This window comes from Suillus plorans (genome assembly GCF_016647745.1).
Source record: "Suillus plorans strain S12 chromosome Unknown HD556scaffold_10, whole genome shotgun sequence".
Classification (NCBI taxonomy): domain Eukaryota; kingdom Fungi; phylum Basidiomycota; class Agaricomycetes; order Boletales; family Suillaceae; genus Suillus; species Suillus plorans.
Genome location: NW_024537394.1, coordinates 249,845 through 271,838, shown reverse-complemented (window position 1 = coordinate 271,838; position 21,994 = coordinate 249,845). Strand labels below are relative to the sequence as shown.

At 48.2% G+C, this 21,994-nt stretch overlaps 9 protein-coding genes across 9 annotated transcripts; 4 read left to right on the top strand and 5 right to left on the bottom strand.

Moving 5' to 3' along the window:
- Positions 1-1,806: 1,806 nt before the first annotated feature.
- HD556DRAFT_1455032 (uncharacterized protein) lies at positions 1,807-3,994 on the bottom strand (the record flags this gene model as incomplete). Its single annotated transcript, XM_041308111.1, has 14 exons — positions 3,478-3,994; positions 3,388-3,420; positions 3,318-3,337; positions 3,250-3,264; positions 3,152-3,190; positions 3,065-3,090; positions 2,987-3,000; positions 2,905-2,936; positions 2,792-2,815; positions 2,671-2,719; positions 2,488-2,622; positions 2,195-2,432; positions 2,084-2,138; positions 1,807-2,028 (listed from the first exon to the last, which is right to left on the bottom strand). The coding sequence occupies exons 1-14, from the start codon at positions 3,662-3,664 to the stop codon at positions 1,807-1,809; spliced, it is 1,089 nt and encodes a 362-aa protein (XP_041163977.1). The 5' UTR covers positions 3,665-3,994.
- Positions 3,995-4,651: 657 nt separating this feature from the next.
- HD556DRAFT_1344606 (uncharacterized protein) lies at positions 4,652-7,096 on the top strand. The gene is made up of 5 exons (XM_041302209.1): positions 4,652-5,106; positions 5,165-5,300; positions 5,359-6,193; positions 6,248-6,739; positions 6,799-7,096. The coding sequence occupies exons 1-5, from the start codon at positions 4,725-4,727 to the stop codon at positions 6,967-6,969; spliced, it is 2,016 nt and encodes a 671-aa protein (XP_041163976.1). The 5' UTR covers positions 4,652-4,724; the 3' UTR covers positions 6,970-7,096.
- On the bottom strand, positions 7,097-8,427 carry HD556DRAFT_1344600 (uncharacterized protein). The gene is made up of 6 exons (XM_041302208.1): positions 8,163-8,427; positions 7,945-8,099; positions 7,778-7,886; positions 7,695-7,724; positions 7,570-7,644; positions 7,097-7,516 (listed from the first exon to the last, which is right to left on the bottom strand). The coding sequence occupies exons 1-6, from the start codon at positions 8,289-8,291 to the stop codon at positions 7,229-7,231; spliced, it is 786 nt and encodes a 261-aa protein (XP_041163975.1). The 5' UTR covers positions 8,292-8,427; the 3' UTR covers positions 7,097-7,228.
- Positions 8,428-10,441: 2,014 nt separating this feature from the next.
- Positions 10,442-11,571, top strand: HD556DRAFT_1430516 (uncharacterized protein; the record flags this gene model as incomplete). The annotated part of the gene is made up of 5 exons (XM_041304912.1): positions 10,442-10,642; positions 10,699-10,739; positions 10,772-10,881; positions 10,932-11,006; positions 11,060-11,571. 5 exons carry the CDS (start codon positions 10,442-10,444, stop codon positions 11,569-11,571), a joined length of 939 nt encoding a protein of 312 aa, XP_041163974.1.
- Positions 11,572-11,952: 381 nt separating this feature from the next.
- On the bottom strand, positions 11,953-12,129 carry HD556DRAFT_1209546 (uncharacterized protein; the record flags this gene model as incomplete). Its single annotated transcript, XM_041296539.1, has 1 exon — positions 11,953-12,129. A coding segment is annotated over one exon (177 nt), but the record flags the coding sequence as incomplete, so codon positions are not given.
- Positions 12,130-12,384: 255 nt separating this feature from the next.
- HD556DRAFT_1265757 (ribonuclease E inhibitor RraA/Dimethylmenaquinone methyltransferase) lies at positions 12,385-13,178 on the top strand (the record flags this gene model as incomplete). The annotated part of the gene is made up of 2 exons (XM_041299105.1): positions 12,385-12,691; positions 12,751-13,178. The coding sequence occupies 2 exons, from the start codon at positions 12,385-12,387 to the stop codon at positions 13,176-13,178; spliced, it is 735 nt and encodes a 244-aa protein (XP_041163972.1).
- A 77-nt stretch (positions 13,179-13,255) lies between these two features.
- Positions 13,256-17,264, bottom strand: HD556DRAFT_62607 (uncharacterized protein). Its single transcript, XM_041311124.1, has 8 exons — positions 16,944-17,264; positions 16,616-16,879; positions 16,368-16,570; positions 16,219-16,319; positions 15,045-16,165; positions 13,610-14,991; positions 13,511-13,552; positions 13,256-13,459 (listed from the first exon to the last, which is right to left on the bottom strand). Exons 1-8 carry the CDS (start codon positions 17,198-17,200, stop codon positions 13,368-13,370), a joined length of 3,462 nt encoding a protein of 1,153 aa, XP_041163971.1. The 5' UTR covers positions 17,201-17,264; the 3' UTR covers positions 13,256-13,367.
- A 125-nt stretch (positions 17,265-17,389) lies between these two features.
- Positions 17,390-19,623, top strand: HD556DRAFT_1230772 (uncharacterized protein; the record flags this gene model as incomplete). The annotated part of the gene is made up of 7 exons (XM_041297374.1): positions 17,390-17,443; positions 17,491-17,555; positions 17,605-17,695; positions 17,747-18,464; positions 18,732-19,256; positions 19,309-19,391; positions 19,447-19,623. 7 exons carry the CDS (start codon positions 17,390-17,392, stop codon positions 19,621-19,623), a joined length of 1,713 nt encoding a protein of 570 aa, XP_041163970.1.
- HD556DRAFT_1454966 (rab-GTPase-TBC domain-containing protein) lies at positions 19,439-21,915 on the bottom strand (the record flags this gene model as incomplete). The annotated part of the gene is made up of 9 exons (XM_041308110.1): positions 19,439-20,005; positions 20,054-20,149; positions 20,202-20,329; positions 20,377-20,559; positions 20,610-20,724; positions 20,778-20,972; positions 21,021-21,091; positions 21,145-21,321; positions 21,369-21,915. 9 exons carry the CDS (start codon positions 21,913-21,915, stop codon positions 19,874-19,876), a joined length of 1,644 nt encoding a protein of 547 aa, XP_041163969.1. The 3' UTR covers positions 19,439-19,873.
- Between the last annotated feature and the right edge of the window lie 79 nt (positions 21,916-21,994).

The window sequence follows — 21,994 nt, the reverse complement described above, 5'->3', positions numbered from 1 at the left end:
ACAGGATGTTAGATATGTTACATTTGACATTGCACTGGAAGGCACTAAGCACCGGTCCGCGCTGCTCATAATAGATTAAACCGCGGGGTTCAACATATCTGAATTCACGATGCGACAGTCACCCATTACTGTTTTGCGGCTGCTGGAATGTGACGGCGGGCAGAGCATTGAACGAGTGACCATTTGAAGGGACTTTCGCGTAACAAGTGTGACCCTTTTGTTTGAACAAAATCAAATCCGGTCTATCGATATGGAAGTAGCTGTAAAATCGTTGATCGTTTAAGCTGGTTGATCTCGGAGAGCGAAGCACGGAGTTCGAAAGTTTGCAATTTGAAGGGCTACCAGTCGAAGTAGTGGTGCCACGCTAGTAGTCCCCTTGACTATCAACCACACGCTCAGGCACTGGACAGTAGAAAGTACCGCACCTTTCCCGGTTGCGCTGCAGCACTAAAATTGGAATAGGACACTGCAAATGATACCATTTGTTCTATATTGTCCACAACCACCACTGCAACATGCTCTATCGCCTGAATCTTTAGCATGGGAAGTAGACCCTTGCAGCCTCAGCAAAGAGGAAAAAGATATGTGGATGACGGTCATGGACCTCAGCAGGTTATGAAAACTTCCTGTGGATATCACACGCTACATAGAAGATCTTGAAAATGCTGTCTGACAGGTAACACTCTCACTCACACTCCTCAATGTTTTGATTGATTGCGATATAAAAAAACCCATATTCCTCGGATTCCTTGACCTGTAATCCAGAAGCGCAAATTTCAAGCGACGAAAGACTCGGAAAGAGATATCCAAACTTGCAGCGTACATGGTCTTTTTGAAGCGATTTTAGAGGTGTAACTGTGGTAGCCTGTTGCAGCTCGAAGGATCATATGGCTTCCTGCAAGCAAAGATATGAGAGCCTTGAGTTGAAATAACTTGGGATGTTTGGTGCCTTGAGTTGATTCTTGAAACCAAGGCGCGCGAATTTCGAAAGCTTCGAATACTCGCTGGAACTGTATCGTTGAAAGCGTGGTTGTAAAGTCCGTCGCATAGAAGGCTGTCGAAAGCATTCAAGGCAGATATTGACATGGGCATACAGATTCAATGTTAAAACTCATGATCATAACATTAGAGATGCGGCAGCAAAAACGGTACTAGCGTTTGTACCACAGGGACCGGCACAAACGGCACCTGCAAATTTTCAAACTCCGTGCTTCGCCTGCCAAATCTCTCCGAGCCTATCGACAGTCTGACTATGTCAATGCCTCCGCGACCTGTAGTAGAAGGACCCACTCAATGCCATCATGTCTAGCCGCTCGCCATCATGTTCTTCGTACAATTCTCTCACCAAGGGATCTCAGCATCGAGCTCTCTGTCTTGCGTGACGCAAAACAATCCAGGTCATTTGTTACTGGCCGGCGGCGGACTCGGAACGCCAGCAGCTGCACCCGAGCATACAGCAGTAGCGCTCAAACCTCTGAGCATTCTTTAGGGAAGAAGGCGTCTTCAAGTAAACACGAGGTTTCAGCTCTCTTGCACAGAATATCAGCATTTTTACCTCGCGCACTACCGGGATCTAATACCACTGACGGAGGAATACAGTCTTCCCAACTCTGGAGTGAACTTTTGAGCGAAGTCGACACAGATTTATGTTCCCCGCCAGAAGCGCATACGAGTACTCGTGTTCCAGACCTATTTGTATCTAAATGTACTTCTGACCAGAACACAGAATCACATACATATAAATACCAAAACGAAATATCGAGCAAAAACGAACTCTCCCGCTCCCTGCAGAGTATCTGCCAAGTGTTAATCACATCGAGCATCTCCTTCCACACTACTGCTGGTTGACACATGCACGCGCTCCTGGAAAGCAATTGAAGCCATGTCGCTTGCTAAATCGGAGTCGGCCACGAGCTTGGCATGATATTTTCGAACACCAAGGATCAGGCGTGGTCCTAGCACGCACATCTGTATAGCACGGAACACCATGAGAAGCCCCGCATAAATCTGGGATCTCAGGGTATCATCCTATACAAATGATGAACCGTGGTCGCATGCAGAGATTAGCAACTAATCAACATACCGTCAAAATTGTCGAAAACTGATTACTGAGACCGAGGCACGAAAGACCAACAACGCTAGCACGTCCGGGACGTCAGCGTACAAGGGGGCCCACATTCACCTATAAGCTCACCTCGCAAAGTAAACCAGGTGAGTTTTCATCAACACCGTGAAGCAGTCGTTGATAGTACTAGTTCCTCCTGCAGAATGCTGCTGCAATTCACGGAAGTGTTTTACGGCAATCCATACTGCGAGAAACAGTGCAAGAACCTCCCATACAGTGCCGAATATCCAAGTTATGGAATCCAGGAGTGAATAATCTCCCTTGGTATCAATCGCGCACTGATAAGTGCCGGAGAGAATGACCTCCTCTGATAATTTTATGAGCCTGATGCACTGAAATCTTTGAACCACAATTAGACATACCCCCTGAAACATTCCTCATTATCGTTGCGGCAGCCACTACATCGAAAATGATGGCGGGAACGTAGATGACAACGAGAAGTAACAGCACCTTTCTGGATCGCTGATACATGGCGTATAAACGAACGAGCATGATCACTTGCATAATGTTTTAGTTATGTCAAGACCACCGAGGTATTCACTCACGGCCCAGCATTGCATTTGCGACTGTACAAACCCAATCCACTGCTATTAGCTGAATAACGCCTGAAAAAATCAGCAATGTTAGTGATCAGCCTCAGGGGATAAACACTCGAAACCAACTCACAGCTGTGGCAGGTATTACATCGAACTAACAAGATGGTCAAGGATCTCACTCACCCCTACATGAGAGTGCAGGTGATTAGACGGAAATGGCATGCATTGTTGTGAAATACTTACTGCATCTGTCATTGATATCGTCGGAACATTCACTGCATGCAGCCCGTCAAAAGAAACACACACAATGTATGAGGAGACATACACAGCATAATGAGGCTGATTATGAGACATGCAAGTGGTCGATGAGCACAGCACCAGTTACATCGTCGATCAGACTTACACATATGATATTCCAAGATAGCGCACCTAGGATATTTTCATGTCAGCACGAGCTTGTTAACAAACAATTATAACACAAGCTACACACACTGAGAAACAAAACGGTCATAAGAGACCAGTGTTGGCTCTGTCACGAATTGATTATATTTTTGAGTTGTTTTTTCAGTGCGGCACTCTCAGGCTCACCCAGACTAGTTCAACCTGTGAGCCCATTCTTAGTGAGATTCTTGCTCCGGTCATGGACATGAACGTACCTCTAGTCCGAAAGTTAGTACTGAAAATACCGTAAGAGTATCTCCGGGATTTTCATACTAGGTTGCTCACCCCAGTCGTATATCACCCCAGTAAAGATGGCAACTACGAAAACATAGTCCGGGTTAGATCGGAATATCAACCAACTGGACATCCACGAACCTGCAAAATAGCTCAGGATACGATTCAGACTGATCGAGGGCCACAAACTGGGATCATTTAAGATTAGAGTCATGGTATTCGAGGATGGATGTGTGCGAGCTTGCGCACCTCGCATACGGGTGTTTGTGCAAGGTATAGCACCATCCAGCGCTTGTGTAGCCCGAACGAGCATAAGAAGGGATGACATTCACTGCTATTTTGATTGATTGAACTGATGAAAACAGATTTGAAATTCACCGGATACTCGACTATGCACTTGAAGGTGTTGAAGCGTCAGTCCGGTGCTCATAATTAGACCGCGAATTTCAACTTATACCCTGATATCATGATCGTCATGTCATAGGTCGGCGACATGGTCTATTTAAAAGTGAATCTTGTACTAAGTATCCCGAACCGTTGACAATGACTAGTTGACTAGTGACTATCAATCAATCACTAACTATCAAATACGTTCACGCACTGCACAGTACTACATGATCCACATCTTTCCCAATTTGCAGCACTAAAACTGAAATAGGATACCACAAATGATCCCATTTGCTCCATATTGTCCACTACTTTTCAGTGATCAGAAACTAGCCAAGATGCCATATCGTACTCACAACCTAGAAGTACTCTCTGCAGTAGCCAGAGTAATTAAATTAGTCAAAGGAATGCAATAGTTGTATCCAACCTACCCATCGGGCCTTCACCGTCACCTTCATTATTAGCATTCGCTTCGTCATCAGCCTTGACCTATGTTTTGATATCGAGCATAGTCAGTTAACAAAGTACAGTGTGAATAAGACAATTACACACTTTGAAAAGACTGTGCGTGAGTTTGATGACCTGAGGCCAAGCGAATCGTAATGCGACATCTCCTAGTGGTGGGCTCACACCATTCAACGTGTATGTTGCCCTATCACGAGGCCGCGGCCGGGGCAACATTCGACTATTGCGGGATTTCGATGAAAAGTTGTTGATGTCACATCATTGTGGACACTTGCGAGTTGAAGACGAGAGATTAACGAGGTTGGACGTGGATAAGTAGAAATGGTGATATCAAAAGACGCGGGAACCAGGTCCCAGGAGAAGAACTTCCAATTGATATGTAGTAGTATCGGCGATTGCGCTATGTTTTGCAAGCATCGTGCATACAATGTAAATTTGTCTATTACTTCCCACGGCCGCATAACTTTAATCGACCAGTCTGACTATGTCAATGTCCCCGGCGACTCCCCGCGACCTGTAGTAGAAGGACCCACTCGATGCCATCATGTCTAGCCACTCACCATCATGTTCTTCGTACAATTCTCTCACCAAGGGATCTCAACATAGAGCTCTACGCAAAACAATCCAGGTCATTTGTTACTGGCCGGCGGCGGACTCGGAACGCCAGCAGCTGCACCCGAGCATACAGCAGTAGCGTTCAAACCTCTGACAATTCTTTAGGGAAGAAGGCGTCTTCAAGTAAACACGAGGTTTCAGCTCTCTTACACAGAATATCAGCATTTTTACCTCGCGCACTACCGGAATCTAATACCACTGACGGAGGAATACAGTCTTCCCAACTCTGGAGCGAACTTTTGAGCGAAGTCGACGCAGATTTATGTTCCCCACCAGAAGCCCATACGAGTGCTCGTGTAGTCGGTGAGTCCTCCATCCGACTTTTTATGTTCATGTATCCAACGAAGTAACCTATTTCCAGTATGCGGAGCTGACCAGTGGGCCGGCTCTCATGAGCTCATCACAGCTCTCCTCGAAAACCCGTTTACAACTGATGAAGCTTACAGCGACATCCTACGAAACCGGTGGAAAAACCAGTCTGCCTACCTTACAATCGAGTGCGTCCATGTTTATGTTCAATGTCGGTGCAGGATGCTTAACAGATATCCTAAATAGGTATAGACCGTCGACTTCCCTGGTCAACGGCACCCTCACCATCCCTGCATCTTGGCTCCAACAATACCCCTTCCCCATACAACTCACCGAAATCTCATCCCTCTCCTCCTATCCCTCCCTCCCAAAAACGTTCCTCAAAGGAGACGTGCTAATCTTTATTTGCAACCCACTAACAAAAGACATACCCACGCTCATCTCCAATGCCCAGCATATTCTTCAAAGACCGAACACAATACTTGTTCTCACCGCTTCTAGCACATCCGAACATGCGCTAGATTACATTTCCAAGGAACTGGCAGCTGCAAATTGCACCCCCGGAAAGATTCTTGCTGTAGACCCTATTCGTGCCTTGGAAGCCGTTTCTGCTCTAAAGGCGGATCCTTCCTCTCCTGCTGCTATTCAGAGATACCAGGAGGATTTTATGGGGTCGAGAATATCGCTTCTTGGTGATGTTTTGGCCGGGATGCTTGGGTTGAAGGACTCGGGTCGCACGTCGTCGTTGTTGTTAGCTATCCGCACCCAGAGTGCTCTGATACAGATGCGGAGCGCGTTGTATGCTAGTGCCCGATCGGTATCCCAAGCACGCCTAGCGATAGACCGCGTCTTTACAGGTGCCAGCGAGTTGCAATCCCAAGTCGAAGAAATCCGTGCGAGAACAGACAGGGAGGTGCTCGTAGAGTCCGGAATAGATGACGCCCTGCTTCGCGGTTCGAAAGAGATGAAAGCCATACTAGAGTCGTTGACTTGGCTGAAGATGGTATGGCGCGTAGATGAGATAGATTCTTTGGTAAGTTCCGCGCTGGACAGGTACTGGTGTAGGGAACTTGAAAACCAGGTGTGCACGCATCGCATAAATATTTTTTTCTATTGTAAAACTGTTAATCTATAGCTCATCCTTCAAACGGGTCGTCTCGCCTCTACCCAAGCATCCCTAACATCATCCACTTTTTCTCAACTCACCAAACTCGCATCTCCATCACCATCTCCTGCCTTCCATTCCCCTATTCTCGACAACCATCTCCGTCAACTGATACACTCCCCAACATACGCACTCACCCCAAATACCCTTACCCGCCCCATACAAGCACGGCGTTCTCAGCTGACACAACACACCACCACGCGGTTACACCGTGATGCCCAGAACACAGTATTGGGTGCGTTTGGTGGTATGTTTGGCGGTGTTGGTGTAGCATGGTGGCTTGCATTTGGAGAGAGCGCTTTGAGTCTTGGCACTGGTTCCGAAGCTGGGACTGCGTTAGGTGCTGGTGCACTCGCTGCTGTTGCTAGTATAAGATGGGCGGTGGGTAAATGGGAGCGAGCAAAGAGGAAATGGGTAGAGGATGCCGATAGGGTTGGCGAGGGGCTGAAGAGGGATCTCAAGGTGAGCTTCGATAGATTTTTGTTTTGTATTGACTAGGCTTACGTGTGCGTATTTGATAGGTGACTCTGGAGCGAGGGATTGAGAAGAATGTTGCGGTTGTTCCTATGGCGGCGTATGAAGGGCTGCGAGAGCTTGCTGGGAAACAACAGGAAGAGATCGATGTTGTCAGGAGCGATCTTATTTCGATGCAAGCCGACGTTGAAGCGCTTGAAACGGCTCGACCTTCATAGTGTGTAGCATGATTGGATATACTGATTTTGATTCAAATAGATGCTACGCTAACTCGTGTACATAATGCTATAAAAATTCCGCTGCATCGTTTGTTCAGGAGCGAATCAGAGACCTTATTTTGAGACGGACGGACGTTGAAGTGCCTTCAAAAGAGTGCAGCATGATTGCATTTGTTCCGGATGATTTAGATTTGTGTATATGCAAATACGTGCTGAGCTAAATGATGGTATACATGATGCCATAAAAATCCGTGTGCGTTCATGAACTCGTGATAAGTATCTTTGGAGGGGGAAGGGAAACGTGTTGCGAACTTTCGCGCTGCGGTCGTGGTGTGCCTGCATCATCCTCTTCGTCACTGTCGTCACCGACACCAAACAAATCTTCTCTTTCGTCCCAGACGTCATGTAAGCGTGCGACTTTAGCAGGCTTTGACCTGGATGGGGCTGAGGGATGAGAGTACAAGGGAAGGAGCTGTGTTCCAGACATTCCTTCGTCTTCTGCATCGGAAATATCGTTCGTCTCTAATGGGCGGTATAGGCGTGCGATCTGAAGAATCGGGGGTCGCGTGAGATCGCTGGACGAGGCAGGAAGCGGCTCACCTCTCGCTGCGAACGGTAATATCTCTCGATATAATATGCAAGATAGAGTCCGACGGTGGAACCCAGCCAATTTGCCTGTCGAGTATGATTACTGGATGAAAGGCGCCAAAGCCAAGAGAACATACCACCACATCACCAGATTGAAACTCCTTATGCTAGTTCCGCATGATATCGTCGTACACGCTCAGACGAGGAAAGTGAAACGTACTGGAAGCATGGACTGCACGATCTCGCTCACGAACCCTCCAAAGAAGAAACATACGACAGCGGTAAATATCAGCCCTGAATGGCGCCAGAACCAAATTCTACGAGCTTCTCTATAATGAGACCCAAATATTCAGCAAATAGCCAATCAGCAAAAATGTCAGAACTTACTCCTCCACGTCGAATATGAAGTAAAACACACCCGTCGCGACGCACAGACAAGTAAAGTGTAGGAACTTGTCGTTCAGGGGTAGGGCCCGGGAATAGTTCGTGAAACCTAAGAAAGCAAGCGTCACCATTATCACGCAGGTGAACACGAGGAACCACTAATGAATTTAATGATCGTGAGCGACTAATGCCTTCGTGTGATAGTCCCGAGGGAGGCCTACCGGTCGCAGTCGAACGGGTAAGTCGTACTTTGGAAGTTGAACTCGATGAGACTTCATTATGGCCTTTGAAATTTTCTTGAAATGCTTGCGCATTGGCTTTGACGGCGAGGTTGGAGAATTTGATGTCATGGGTAGTCGGATGAGTGCTCAGCGCTCAGCCATGGCGAGCGCGGGTGAGCAAGTCGATTACGGCTCCGCAGCCGGGAAGTTATTTCCTTATATAATTGTAAGAACGCCGGAGCCCCCAGGCGTGAACTTCCGATAGTCTCCTCGGATATGTATGCAGGTGAGCTTCTAAGTTACTTATTTTCCACGACGAGTCCCTTCAACCTACACAGCAGAACACTATCTTTCTCTGCCGCAAGGTAATGTACTTATAAAGATAACGCAAAATTGAACGCGGACTAGCCTATCCGATCCATGAGGAAACTAATACTTCTGATGCAACCTGAGGCCAAGTTGAGGCCTGAAACGCGCCTCCAATTGATTCTACTACACAGACTGCGGAACGCACAAATAAGATATCATGATAACGCCATAGAACACATGGACGACAGATCTTTGATGACATTTCGAACTAACTACTATTGATTATCACCAGGGGCCATCAGTTTGTGTATCAGTCACAGAATGATAATTTTAGCCAGTCTCGCGGTCCGCTTCAAGTTGGCATTCAGTATTTATTCAGGCTCGTAGGGCAATTCTGGAGCATTACAGTTTAGTTTTACTGGGGTTTTAAGATTTGTGACGGCAGTGTGGTTTTGGAGGATGCGCGAGGTGTAGAACTGGTGGTAAGCGGTAGTACTTCAAGTTTGAAGATAAACAATATTACTAATGTCCGTGAGTTGTGCAGGTTCGGCCTAACGATTCCAAGTTAGACCAAATTTAGCGGGTCAGATTCTCGAAAATTCGACGATTTATGTTCGGTCATGAGGCCTCACCGTGAATGTCGGGATTCTGGCCAGTCTTGGTACCTCGCAGCATGCTTGGCAAATTCAAGCGGGATTGAATCAGTCACTCGTAGGTACGGCTCACCTAATAATATCATCCCAAAGTTCCTGCCCGCTGCCCTCCAGTTGTCAGGAATTCTATTTCTATGTCCACCTGCCGCCACTGGAGGTGGTGTCAATGGAATCCTTCATTTAGATACCGCTCGAACCGAGATGGCAGCCCTTTTCAGCCAGAAGTATGTCGGGCGCGACGAGGACAGCCTGACAGGGACGGTGTGCGGCTGAGGTTGTAGAATATCATCTTTAAGAAGGCTGGTACGCCGGAGAAAGGTGCTAAAATGGAACTGGCATGGTGGCAAGCTAATCGACGATCGTGTTGCTGCATGCAGCAAAGAGAGACATGGCGGCGGCGGCGGCGTGTGGAAGCGTAATGTGACTAGGCCTCGGGTCTTCAAACTCCGTCAGAGCATCGCCACCTGGACGTCAGACTTATACCCGCCCTCACCTCAGCAGTGGGGTCCGGATTAGTACTTAGGCCATTTTTGTCCGGAGGGATAGATCAGGTCTTCAACAGCGCCGAAAATGACAGGGTGAGCTATCTAGCTGGAACACTCCATGATGATACTAAATATACTAAACCCTCCCCTCCTCGAATTTCAAGTTGGCGAACCGCCCGCAGTGAATACCAAGTATTTGTTTCTCAGCCCTGAGCGCTGAGAGCAAATTGTCCCTGAATCCTTCTCAGTAAGTTATCTGAGGGGATATGTGCAGACTTACTAGTAAAAGCTTGTGGAGTTGCCATGCTCCGAGTCGTAACCTTGCATAGCAGCTAGCAAGATACGAGGCAGCCGGCGCAACGCTGTTTATTTGCGATTGCTGATCTTGTGGGTTTCTTTTATTTTTACCTTGACAATAGAATGCGATCACTGAAAATAAACAAGATTAGCTAGTAGCTGGAATGCTAACAAGAATGCAGTCGCTCAGGTGAGTAGCTCGTAATATAACCTACAAACTGCTACCCTAAAATCTGTCCAGGCGTGAATCAGGCCTTCGCCATACCGACTTGCATTTGTCCAGTCGGACAAAGTATAGCTCCCCGCGACGGCAGAACACTGAAATTTGTCATGATTGCATCAAAAATACACCCCTCAGACCTTAAACAAATATGGACTGGCCTCTGGCTCCCTGCCTACCTACATTCCTTCAGGGGTCCTCGTATCTCTTGTGACCAACGGCCGTTTCATAAATGCCGCTAGGGAAACGCTCGGGTTCAGTCACCTTGAAAAAGGATGCAGAAAGCAGCGGTAGCACAAATTACATCCCATCAGAATGGAGGGTACTGCTACACACAATGGTTCCACAACGTTGTTGGGCGACGTAACATTTCGGATGGCATCAGCACCAACAGTAGACTCCAGCCTTTACAGTCTGTCTTCCGAACAGGCTGAATTCTTCAAGGCGCAAACCGGTATTGACGACGACGAAGACTTGAAGAGGCATATCCTGGAGGTGCAGGCGAAAGCATATCAGGCGAGTCATTCCCAGTGGACTTCGTAATAGGTCTAATAACTATCTATCGTTGACAGGTTGCACCATATCCTTGCATTCGTTCATTTGTTTTCCTTCGGTATATTTTCAGTGAATCTGCACACCCAACAGAAATATAACATTCCTCAGGTTAAACTTATCAAGTCTTTCTGTATACGAACATATCCTTGAGCTTGGTCGCAAGCGCCCTGATGCCGTGTTACTCGACATTGGTTGTTGCTGTAGGTCAAACCATGATGTTCTGTCGTAAATAATATTGACTCCGTTGTAGTCGGTACTGATGCCAGAAAGGCTGCGGCAGACGGCTTTCCTGCCAAAAACATCATTGCATCAGATCTCTTCAACGGTAATATTTTTTTCCTGTGAATAATCATTCTTGTTAACGAACTGTATGTACAGAGTTTCTCCAACTAAGCCACGAACTATTCAAAACGACACCAGCTTCTTATCCCGGATGCTTCCTACCTGGAGATGTCTTTGATCCGGCATTTCTCTCCATAGCTGCGCCGACGGATGACGTCACTCCGGCGCCAGCTATTGATTTGTCCTCTTTGAAATCCCTGAACCACCTTCATGGTCGCATTAGCGTAATAAACGCTATTTCATTCTTCCACCTCTTCAGCGAGAAGAAACAATTCCTCGTTGCCAAAGCTCTCGCGGGTCTGTTATCTGCGCAGCCAGGTTCCGTTATCTGTGGTTACCACGTCGGAAGTCTCGAAAAAGGAATAGTAAATAACAGTCTCCCGGGCTCCGAGTATGGGTTGTTCGCTCATTCTCCCAAAACTTGGTCATCTTTGTGGGACGGAGAGGTCTTCAAGAAGGGCAGTGTGAAGGTAGAAACAGAGTTGGTGGAAATTGAGACTCGCGATGTGCAATTCTTCATGATGAAGTGGTCAGTGATGAGATTGTAGATACAGGCATCGCGGTCGATTTGAGGAAGTGTTTTACAAGGTTTGTCGATAATCTAGTTATAGCTCAGGTTCAACCCTCTGCCAACGGTTCATAATTCTACCAATGTTATTAACGATACTAGAGCACAGTAGTATCATATTGCCTGTACTTACATCGGGTGTTACCCCGCGGTCGACAAATAGGATTTTTGAAAAGGTTCAACCCGTTTAACTGCTAATGACAAGGGAATCTAAGACTGACCCTCAATTTCCATGTAGTAAGTACATTGGATAGTCCGGCTGTTTCAAGTCCACGCGCATAGCCTGTATACCCGCGGTGTTGCATTTGCCCGCGGGTACACAAACAAACGTGGTTCACCCAACACTCTCGTCCTCTCGGTTTCTTTTCTTTAGAGCCTTCATGATCTCAGTAAGGTCCCCGGGTGCTACCAGATCACAGCAGAGCCATGAGCCAAGACAGAGGAATGCACGGGTTGATGATGGAGACAAGCGGTTTCGAGTAAAGTGTAGAAGGTGCCGGCCTAGCGAAAATATACGTTCGACTGTAGTTGAGGTAGCTATGGTGTATGTGTGTAACACACAAGCTGCGATGCTACCAGGGATACTAAGGTAATCAACTAATCAAGTGCAAATTTGGATACGTCTTTGAGCACCGCGGAGAAGATTCGGAGATAGTGCGGATACCCGTGAACATTCCCATATACGGTCCTTCGGTGGCTCTCGGGTCACGTCCTGGGAAGTTACATCCTCATATGTCAATGTACGTACTTGACTGCTAGCCGGGCACCCCGGGCCACACCTGCTGCCCGATTCATGATTGCAAGGACTCGTCTGCTAGCCATCAGTCGTGCCATGTCGACCTCGACGCGCTCCCCCACATGCCCACTATCACAATTTTCCGCTTGTGAAATCTCAGACGCCCTCATAAAGCTCGGATCTCCAAACGGAGGATACATCCCAGACATTCACATGCTCTCCCCAACATCTCAAGTCAAGATCTGTGCACCAGCATACACCGTCCAAATGGTACTCGCATCAGACAATTCAGCCCCAAAGCTCTCCTCCCATTTCGTAGATACCGCACCCCAAGGGTCTGTAATCGTCGTCGACGCCCCACCTCGTTCAGTTTGTTCAACTCCCCGTTCCATGTCCGAACTTTCACACTCATTTCTATCGCAGAAACAAAGAATGCAGTTTGGGGTGGTTTGATGACTGCGGGCGCACAAGCTCGGGGAGCTGTCGGCGTCATTATCTCTGGGCGTTGTAGAGACCTCGCTGAACATCGTGCAGCGGATTTCCCGGTCTTTGCGCGTGGCCATTCAACAGTCGGGCAGTCCCCTTTCGTACGCCCGTCTGGTGTAAACGTCACCCTCACCATCCATCCCAAAGATGCTGGCGATAGCTCAGACGCATTCGCTTCTGTCACAGTGACACCAGGCGACTGGATCGTCGCAGATGAAGATGGTGTCGTTTGTGTGCCAGTGGGCATGGTAGACAAAGTCGCGGAACTTGCTAAGAAGGGACAAGAGATCGATGCCAAGTGTATGGCTGACATTAAAGCTGGAAAGGGCATCCAGGCATCTTTCAAGGAGCACAGGGGCAAATAGAAACACGATATTTGGGCTCGTTATCCTCAATGCGCATTGAAATACTGGATATGCATACATACGTCGTTTAACAGCCCTACATCAAGTAGTCATACCGGCTTGAATACTGTACAAACATGGTCCTCGACAACCCCAGTTAGATTTTTTTTCGCAAAGTAAGAGAGTGCGCATATGTCATGTCTAGAATATTCATGCACGGAGACCAGCTTTGAGAGAAAGCGTGGTCTTCAGAGTGTGGAGAACGAAACGAACGCTGTGGTGCAGAGCCCAAAGAAGAGAGACTGAAGGAAAAAGATCAGTCGCACATCTCATAGAGATTAAAATGCGCATACTCAGCAAGATAGGAAGCCAGAACAGGACGAGCATCCGGTCGCCTGAAAGGAGGTATCAATTAGACTCATCGTCGTTTGAAATACTGATGCAACACTTACGCCCATGCTGCGCTTTCTGCGCATCATTTACAGGCCTATAACCATACGACTCCACTTCTTGAGCTGGCACAGAAGCTGTGGCTGTGGCATAACTAAGGCGCCTGCTCGGGCCTGTAAGACGCGCAGGTACCTCCGCATCTAAAGCAGAGGACTCCTCAGTGCACGACGTACTAGCCACAGGCTCCTCCGGTCGCTTCTCGAGCGTCTCGCGTGGTGTATACATCGGAGGCGCATCCTCAACAGGCACCGGACGGAGCGTTGCAGTAGCAATAGCAAGCGTCATCCATTTCTCCCAAGTCGCCTTTAGTTCCTGTGCCGCCCGTGCTGCTGGATGAGTAGCATCCCTCACTTCCCCATCGACCTGCTGTTCCTCCCGCTTGTCACCGACGAACGGCCACCCCGTTATTGGGACGAAGACGGGGAACACCATTGGGATCTGCGGAAGGGCGCCCCAAAGGACAGCAGGCATTTCGGGAAGATGCGGAAGAGGAAGCTGAGGTATGATGCCTTGAGGCTGCAGCTGTGCAAGCGTTCGTTGGATCATATCCACAAAAGACGCTGTCTGTTTCTCGTCCGTTGCATTAGGAGGTACCTTGGTATCTGTGTCTTTACTGGGTAATTCCAACATTTGTTCCGTGTGGGATTCAGGGCTTATTTGTTCCGTGGTATCTAGTGTGCGCCGACGGAAAGTACGCATTGATCGGCGTTTGACGATGACGAGTTCTGACTCGTCACTCTCCACATCACCCCACTGACTTTCACCGTCACCGGCACCGTCATCGTCATCTTGACTTTCTGTTTCGACACTGGGCGAGCGCCGTGGGGTGATATCATCAAAGAAGCCTTCAGGGGCAATATCCTCCGGTGTTTCCCCGAGTCCGTTCACGATCTCCAAGTCCGCTCCAGCCTCTACGAGTAATTCCAAACAAGGTTTGGATAGAGACAACACAGCAAAATGAAGAGCCGTATAACCATTCCTATCGCGCGCGTCCACATCGATATCATGCGCAATCAGGAATTTCGTGAGCTCCACGAAGCCCAAAAACGACGCGAGGTGCAAAAGTGTCTGCCCATTAGACGTAGAGTGCGAAACAGCGGTACTCATGGCGATAGTAGACTGGTTGTCAACGGATACATCTATCATGGAAAGGAACTTGACAATTGTGGTCTCGAAACTTTCTCCTTCGTCTGACCGGACGAAGAGCAGTGGTCGTATTTCGCGATAAGACGAGGATGCAACGACGTGCATCATGTCGTTGGCGTCTGAGGATGTCGGAGAGTCTTCGTTTCCTGCAGTTCCGATGATACGGCGGGCGACGTTCTTTGCGTCTTCGATTTTGCCTGTCATTTTGAGTCCGACGACCTGTAGGGCCAACTCCATCCTGGAAATGAAATACTTAAGCGAAAAAGGTAAAAGGTTATCGGTGTGACGTACAGGGCCCTGTCTGACTCGTCGGTGTATGTGAATAGAGAAGGGAGCGAGGGATCGTTTGTCTTCTCGAAGCCCTCGAACCAAACAGCGACAACACCAGGAGAAGCTCGAGGAGGTAGGACACAGACTAAAGTATTATCGCTCCAACGTTGAGTAGAACTTGCGGGGACGTCTCCAAAGACGCAGTTCAGTTGAAGAACATGGTGGAAATTCTCGCCAAGGATAGTAACTTCAATGCCGCCGTGCGTAGGACCAGAAGCGGGTATAAGACGGTGAATTTTTGGGAGAGCAAGTGGGGCAACAAGAGGTGATCTAGGGTCGAAGAAAAGGAAAGATGTCGGCTGTGAAACAAGTTGCGAGATGGGTGGTGATACAGGGGAAACGAGAGGCGATGATATGGTGCTTGATACTGGCGATATTACTGGATTTGCGACGAATAAATTAGCTTGTGCGTCTTCCGGCTGTTGGAACCCATTGACACCAAACATAGCTGCGGAAGGAACAGTGCCATTTTCAATTTGAGATAATGAGCAAGACGGCATGGGCACTAAAAGGTGAGAAGGTGTAGGAGACCGGGAACTAGGCACTGTTGAAGGTTGAGACGGTGTGAAGCTGGCCTCTCTCACGAATTTCACCGAGCTGTTTCGACTAGTAACGTCATATGGTTTTGCTCGCTTCTTTGGCTGGCCTTTCACGTTCGTTGCCTTGCGTTTCGAGGGTGCACGCTTATCCGCCAATTCCCCGCTCGGTGCGATCTGGGACCAGTCGACTTCGGTTTCAGTGAGGGGATTGAACGCAGAATTTGACTTGGTCGTCGACTTGTGGTCATCGGTAATCATAATCGGAGGAGTCGTTCCCGATCCGACGATGCGTCCAGTATGATCCATCATTGTGAAATGGATATGAAACCCGACCTTTTCCCGGTGGTGTCTGCAGTAGCACGTAATGCGGACGGGAAGTACGACCGACCCTGTTTCGAAGTCAAGGACTTCGGGGCAGTTGAACTGAATGATGCTAGTCGTGTCTTCCTTGCCTCTCAGTCGTTCATTACTATCCTCTGGGGTATCTGACCCAGACCTGGGGGGTCTGACACGAGCCGCGATTTTCCTAGCCACGCGCTTTGCCTAAATGGGAAAACAAAGTTAGTATGGAGCTTTGACCGTATAGAGGTACCGACCTCTCGGTTTCTACAGCTTCCGCAGCTTAGCACGCGATTGTGTGGTGATGTAGCGCACGTCACAGTCGTGGTAAGGTGTAACATATCCAAGGGAGAAGGGTCTGATTAATGATGAGTTTGTGCCAAGGACAGAGAAGTATTCTCAGTACCTATCTTCCCTTCCCGACGAGTGCGCTTCTTGGTGAAAGTCCCTGGTGAAAGTTTCAGCCATTTCCATGAACCAACCCTATCGTACAAGTACGGTTCCCCTGACGATGAGCTGGCATGGGCCAAGTCCAACGCGACGCGCACTTGAGTCTCTACGCGAGATTTTGTACCGTGTTGAGGAATATTAGGGGTCAGGATGGGAAGGCTTCACGAATTAAAATATGAATACTCGAATAAAAGATAGGCGCACTTGTAGCAAGATTCTCGTGGAGGAAAAACGACTCGATGCGGAGCGGTAGAAGGATCCCTTTTGGGTGGACGCACAGCAGGGGGAGGGATGACAGGTGAACAATGCATGTGCATATGAGAGGGAACAAGATGGTCGGACTCAGGTAAAGGAGCTTGCGCAGTAGAAACACAGCTGTCGCCTGTCGGGCGGATTGCATCCGGTTTCAAACAATGTGGCATGACTTGAAGCAGAACAGGGGAAGATTCTGGAGCAGAACAGGCCGAGCTAAACCGAGGTGTATGACACGTCAACGACAGCGATCGGACACGAGAACCTTTTCAAGACATACTCTTCATAGGCATGCTCATCTATCAGGTCGTTAAGCTGAAGCATCCTCTCGTTGTCAGGTTTGTTCATGACACTACGCATAGACTCATTGTCCAAAACGCCAATTTCGGAAAAGGTCTTCCTTGGACGAATTGAGTTATACCAGGCTGATAGGTTATGGTCATGATGTAAGGTAACAGGATGATGACTGTCGGAAGATTCAGGTGTTGTTGGTGACGAAGAGCGAGAGTTTATGGCTGTTGCGGTTGTCGTCGACATCACTGACGAGCGAAAAGCGTGTTCACGGAGCAGTCGCAGTGAGGCTGATAGAAAGGGATAGCGCGTATCTTTGAAACTGCAGTATGACCCCAACAACTCCGACAATCTGTCTGATTACATAATATTTCACTTTGAATTAATTCTGAAGGGCCTTGGGTCAGTCTGTTGAATGTTCGTGCTTTGTCCACCATGAAGAGAGGCGCAGAGAGACAAATCAGCAAAGACGACGGCGATGACATAGAGGTATGATAACAATTATTTATGTTGTCTTGACTGGTCATTGACGCGAGCAGGAAGTCGAAGACCCTGGCAAGGGTTTCCAAAAGGCAGACGAGTCTGTCCTCACAAAGCGGCAGTGAGTATCCAGTAACTGCAGTGAGCAACGCTTATTCTGTGACACCCAGAATACGTGGTTTACCCAAGCGAGCCACGGCTTCAACTAAGGCTTTGTCTTTCGCTGGACTCCCCAGTGCACCTCTTTCACCCGCGGATTCGGTGAGTACTTAGTCAATGCCTTGCAAATCTTTCCAATAAAAGCCCATTCAGGAACCACCTGCCGCTCCAAAATTTGGTGGTTTCTCAGGGTTTGGCTCAGGAGCTGGGCCGAGTCCTTTCTCATTCACCCCTCCAACCGCTACTGCATTTGCGACCTCAAACGTTGCACACACTGCGTCTGCTGCTACAAAGGACTTTGCATCGGTGGTACAAGCCACTAGTACTGCCAATGCATCCCCGAATCCTTCAGATGAAGATTACAACGCAGAACTGAAATATTACAAGTCTATTCGTGGTCTTAACATCTCCCTTTTGTCGGCTATCCAAAAAGCTGTGGACCAGGATCCTTTTATTGACATCGCAGGCCTTCTTGAGAGTTATAAAAATCTGCGGACTACCGTCCAGACAGATCTTGATAGCTCATCCAAAGCCGCTAACCAGAAGGTATCAGCTTCTGGCCCGCCTGTGCTCGAGAAGGCTGCACCTTCAGCAACTGGATTTCCCGTGCCAAAAGGCTTTTCTGGATTCGGTAGCTTTGTTTCCCCATCATTACCTTCTTCATCCACAAATGGAACGGATAAGAGCTCGACACCTAACAATGCCTTCGCCTTCTCCACATCAACTTCCAACACGAGCTCGACCCCAACTTTCGGTTTCGGTGCCAAAACGAGTGAAGATAATTCTGCAATACCATCTCCCTTTGGCACTTCGGAAGCCCCGAAATCGGCATTTTCATTCGGGACTAAATCCGCTGATTCCAACTCCTCAAGTCCGAGTTCGTTTTCATTCGCCCCACCAGCCACACCTGCACCTACACCTGCACCCAACAAAGACAAAGATGATTTAAAAGCCTCGTCGGCATTTGGCTCTAGTTCAAGCATTCCTAACTTCTTCGCGTCATCCAAAGCAGCATCATCCACGTTCTCCGACTCCAAGCCAACATCAGCATTCGGCACCACGACATTATTTGGTAACAGTACTGACTCAAAGACGTCCTCCTTCTTCACCCCAGGGTCCTCAGACCTATTCAACAAAGTATCCGCCAAAACTGGTACAGGAAATGAAGATGCCAAAACCGGAAGCACTGGTCTATTCGGCAGTTCCTCCTTCACACCACCTACAAACACTTTCGCATCTGCTGCCACCGACAAACCCACCAGTGCTTTCGGCACGTTTGGCGGAGGCTCGCCACCAAAAGGAAATGGTTTTACGTTTGGGAAGGCGGGGGGAGGGAGTATTGGCAATCCCGTAGGGTTTGGATTTGGTGTCGCGAAGCCTGCAGATGGGGCTTCTACGTCTTCATCGAGCGCCCCCACGGAATTCAGCTTTGGTGTTCCACCAACAAAGTCTGTCTCTCCGCCAATGGACACCGCCAGTCGATCAGGGTCACAACCTGTTGCCACCGATGAGGGCACAGACGATGCAAAGTTGCTGCCAACTAGCAATCACGATGGTGAAGGCGAGGGTGAAGAAGATGAAGAGACAACGTATACTGTGAAGGCCAAAGTCTTCAAGCTTTCAAAGACTTCTGACAAGTCTGAGTGGAAGGAACTGGGTATTGGTTAGTAATTCTTTGTTTTTTCATCATCCACAGTCTTGCTGACTTTTGATAGGTATGTTCCGTTTGAAGAAACATAAGGAGACAGGCGCACGACGCGCACTGATGCGCAACAGTGCCACGGGGAGGATTGTTATTGTTCGTTTTTATCATTTCGTATCAACTGCAGTTGCTTACCCACGTATCCCGTTAGAACTTCAGGTTGTTCGTGTCACTAACCCCAACACTGATGAAGACGATGGTATCCTTTGTCGGACATGATGAAGGTGCTCCGGCATCGTTCCGAATCCGTGTAAAAACACCTGAGCAAGCTCAGGAGCTCAAGAATGCTTTGGATCGCGAGGTCGCAGCTGTCAAAGAGTCGAATTGAGGGGTTTGTAATTCTATGTCTCTAATGTTGCCCATGTCTAATTTTACACACTCCCTCGTATACCTGTCTATACACTGCACATTTCCATATTCTTTACTCATCGCATCATCTAGCATAGTTGCATGCATTTCTGTGAAGGGTTCTTTCCGAGTTGTTGAAGACTCGGGCAGCTTTGCCCCCCTGCATCATAGATTGTACTTCAAACCACATCTTACACGTGTGCTGCGCCGTTGGAGTATGTATGAGATAGCTATTTAGCATTAAAATGACTTTGAGCGTTGTGCCATATGGAATTGAGCACAAAAGCTTCGCTGAGAAGCATTTCAATTTCGTGGTCTCCCCAGTCCTGCGTCGGGAGGGATTGCAGGAACATGATGATACCCTAGCACACGTAAGATATGCATTCCTAGGAAGACAAAGGTGGATGTACCTGAAAATCCATTTGCCGGAGCTTTTCGCTCCACTTGACGAGGAATGCAGAGCATACATAAAGGTGGAATTGAGAGAATGCATCCGCTCCTTCAGCCTGGGATCATACAATCAATAACAGACATCCTACGAAGGTGTGGCCAACTCACTAGATACGTGTCCCACATGCGGATCGTGTTCTTCACACTGATTTCTCGCATCAGAAGACAATTCATCCAGCGGAAAGCGAACTGCATGAATTCAACATTTTGGGACTCGAGGTGTGTATACAGGGGAGCTGCTCGATCATCAGCAGCCAATGTGCGCAGGTGGAAAAGAACTTACCATCAATACGTGCAACAAGTTCAGCCATGCGCTTGACACTTCGTTGAATGCCAGGTTGTGCTGAGATGTAGTTATCCTGAATGCCGTCCAACAAACGTGACAAGCACCAAAACGAGTCTGCCTCGACAGCACTCAGGACAGCCGTCGGGAGCAGAGAGGTATCAAATTCTTCCGGATCTGATTCTGCAAGTAGTCTTAACGTTACACGTAGCCATGAGATAATAATAGCATACCAATGTAAGCGGAGAGGAAAACCTGGAAGAATGGGGTAACGAGGTCATTGATGCCTTGAACGTATCCACTTGCTGGGTGTCGTATTGCCCAGACATAGAGAATTCTTTCGAGACTCTACTTGCGGCAGAGATATTAAGATCAAATAAAATAAAATCGCAACTACTTACACGTTGAGTGGATGCCTGCATCCATAAACGTACACCAGGTCTCGTCCGTGGTACGTCGATCTCGATCTGATGCCATATTTGTTGGTCGAGCCCTTGACGATCCCGAGCGAATGCTAGTTCGACCAGTGATGAGTATTCTCCTCTCTTTCGTGCAAGAGTGGAAGCTCGAAGGTTTGATGGCAAGGGAAGGTAGCCCTAAGCATCGACATTAGAAGGTAAGGAGATACAAGGAAGTCAGCTCACGAGAAGAATCGGCCATACAGCGGCTCTTAGATCGTTGGGAGTACCCGCCCAAGCTAATTTACGGAGTTCGCCTATTTGTGAAACCTCAGGTACACGGTCAGCGAAAGCCTACAAGAGCGCGCACTAATATTGACATCATCTTTGCTAAGACAATCGATGAATTTGATTCGTCGGTTTGTGCGAATTGAGCTCTCCCGAAGGAGCTTCTCAGCATCACTCGAACGTGGAGAATGACCCATCCTATGATTAAACCTTGGTTCTGGCTGTGGTTGAGGAGAACGGAGAAACCTGTGCAACGGATCTAAATGTCTGATTAGATGTGGAAAGGAACTTGATAGAAGTAAATACCGTTCATAATCTCGATAACATCAGATTTGATGGAACCTTGGTCTGGTTTAACTTTGATGCTAGTGCCAGCAGCCTGTTCCATTTCTGGCTCGAAATCCCCTACAACCATGTCACTGTCGACGTCTACATCGCCATTTGGATCAATATCTTTGGGTAACTTGACACATAAAGCATCCTGTGAAGTGCCAGATTTTCTAACCATTGTCCATCCACCCTTTGCAGGTTGAGTGGTATCGGCAGCATTCGAAGGGTAGGAACCTGGACTGGGCGCACTGAGATGAGTGTAGGAGAATGAGACATTGGATGAAGAAGAGTTGCTAGGTGGTCTAGGGACTGGTTTCGGTGCTGTTATCGGAGATGACTGGCGCCTATATGATGATGGGGAAGGAGGGAGCCGCCACGAGTTTGAGATTGTGGACTGGCGAGGTGATTCAGAGTCTGATCCACTATCCCAAACATCGTCTTCTCCCCAGTCTGCGTTAGATCTTGCATTGAATGATGAGTGCAGACCAATGTGCGGTCGTGCAGGCGGAGGCTTCGCCGCCATCGTTTCACGGCGAGCCAAGTTATTATCTGCCCATTCGTGGTTAAACGTTAAGTATTACATTAGATTAGGTAATCAACCC

Excerpts from the sequence above, each read along its gene's own strand:
- HD556DRAFT_1344606 (XM_041302209.1), top strand. The coding sequence starts at position 4,725 with ATGCCATCATGTCTAGCCACTCACCATCATGTTCTTCGTACAATTCTC. Across the intron at positions 5,107-5,164 it reads TACGAGTGCTCGTGTAGTCG|TATGCGGAGCTGACCAGTGG; the intron begins GTGAGTCCTCCA and ends ACCTATTTCCAG. Across the intron at positions 6,194-6,247 it reads GTAGGGAACTTGAAAACCAG|CTCATCCTTCAAACGGGTCG; the intron begins GTGTGCACGCAT and ends GTTAATCTATAG.
- HD556DRAFT_1344600 (XM_041302208.1), bottom strand. The coding sequence starts at position 8,291 with ATGACATCAAATTCTCCAACCTCGCCGTCAAAGCCAATGCGCAAGCAT. Across the intron at positions 7,725-7,777 it reads TCGTGCAGTCCATGCTTCCA|CATAAGGAGTTTCAATCTGG; the intron begins GTACGTTTCACT and ends ATGCGGAACTAG. Across the intron at positions 7,517-7,569 it reads ATTACCGTTCGCAGCGAGAG|ATCGCACGCCTATACCGCCC; the intron begins GTGAGCCGCTTC and ends CCGATTCTTCAG.
- HD556DRAFT_62607 (XM_041311124.1), bottom strand. The coding sequence starts at position 17,200 with ATGTCGACGACAACCGCAACAGCCATAAACTCTCGCTCTTCGTCACCA. Across the intron at positions 14,992-15,044 it reads GACGAGTCAGACAGGGCCCT|GATGGAGTTGGCCCTACAGG; the intron begins GTACGTCACACC and ends TTTCATTTCCAG. Across the intron at positions 13,460-13,510 it reads CTGGCTTCCTATCTTGCTGA|TCTCTCTTCTTTGGGCTCTG; the intron begins GTATGCGCATTT and ends TTTTTCCTTCAG.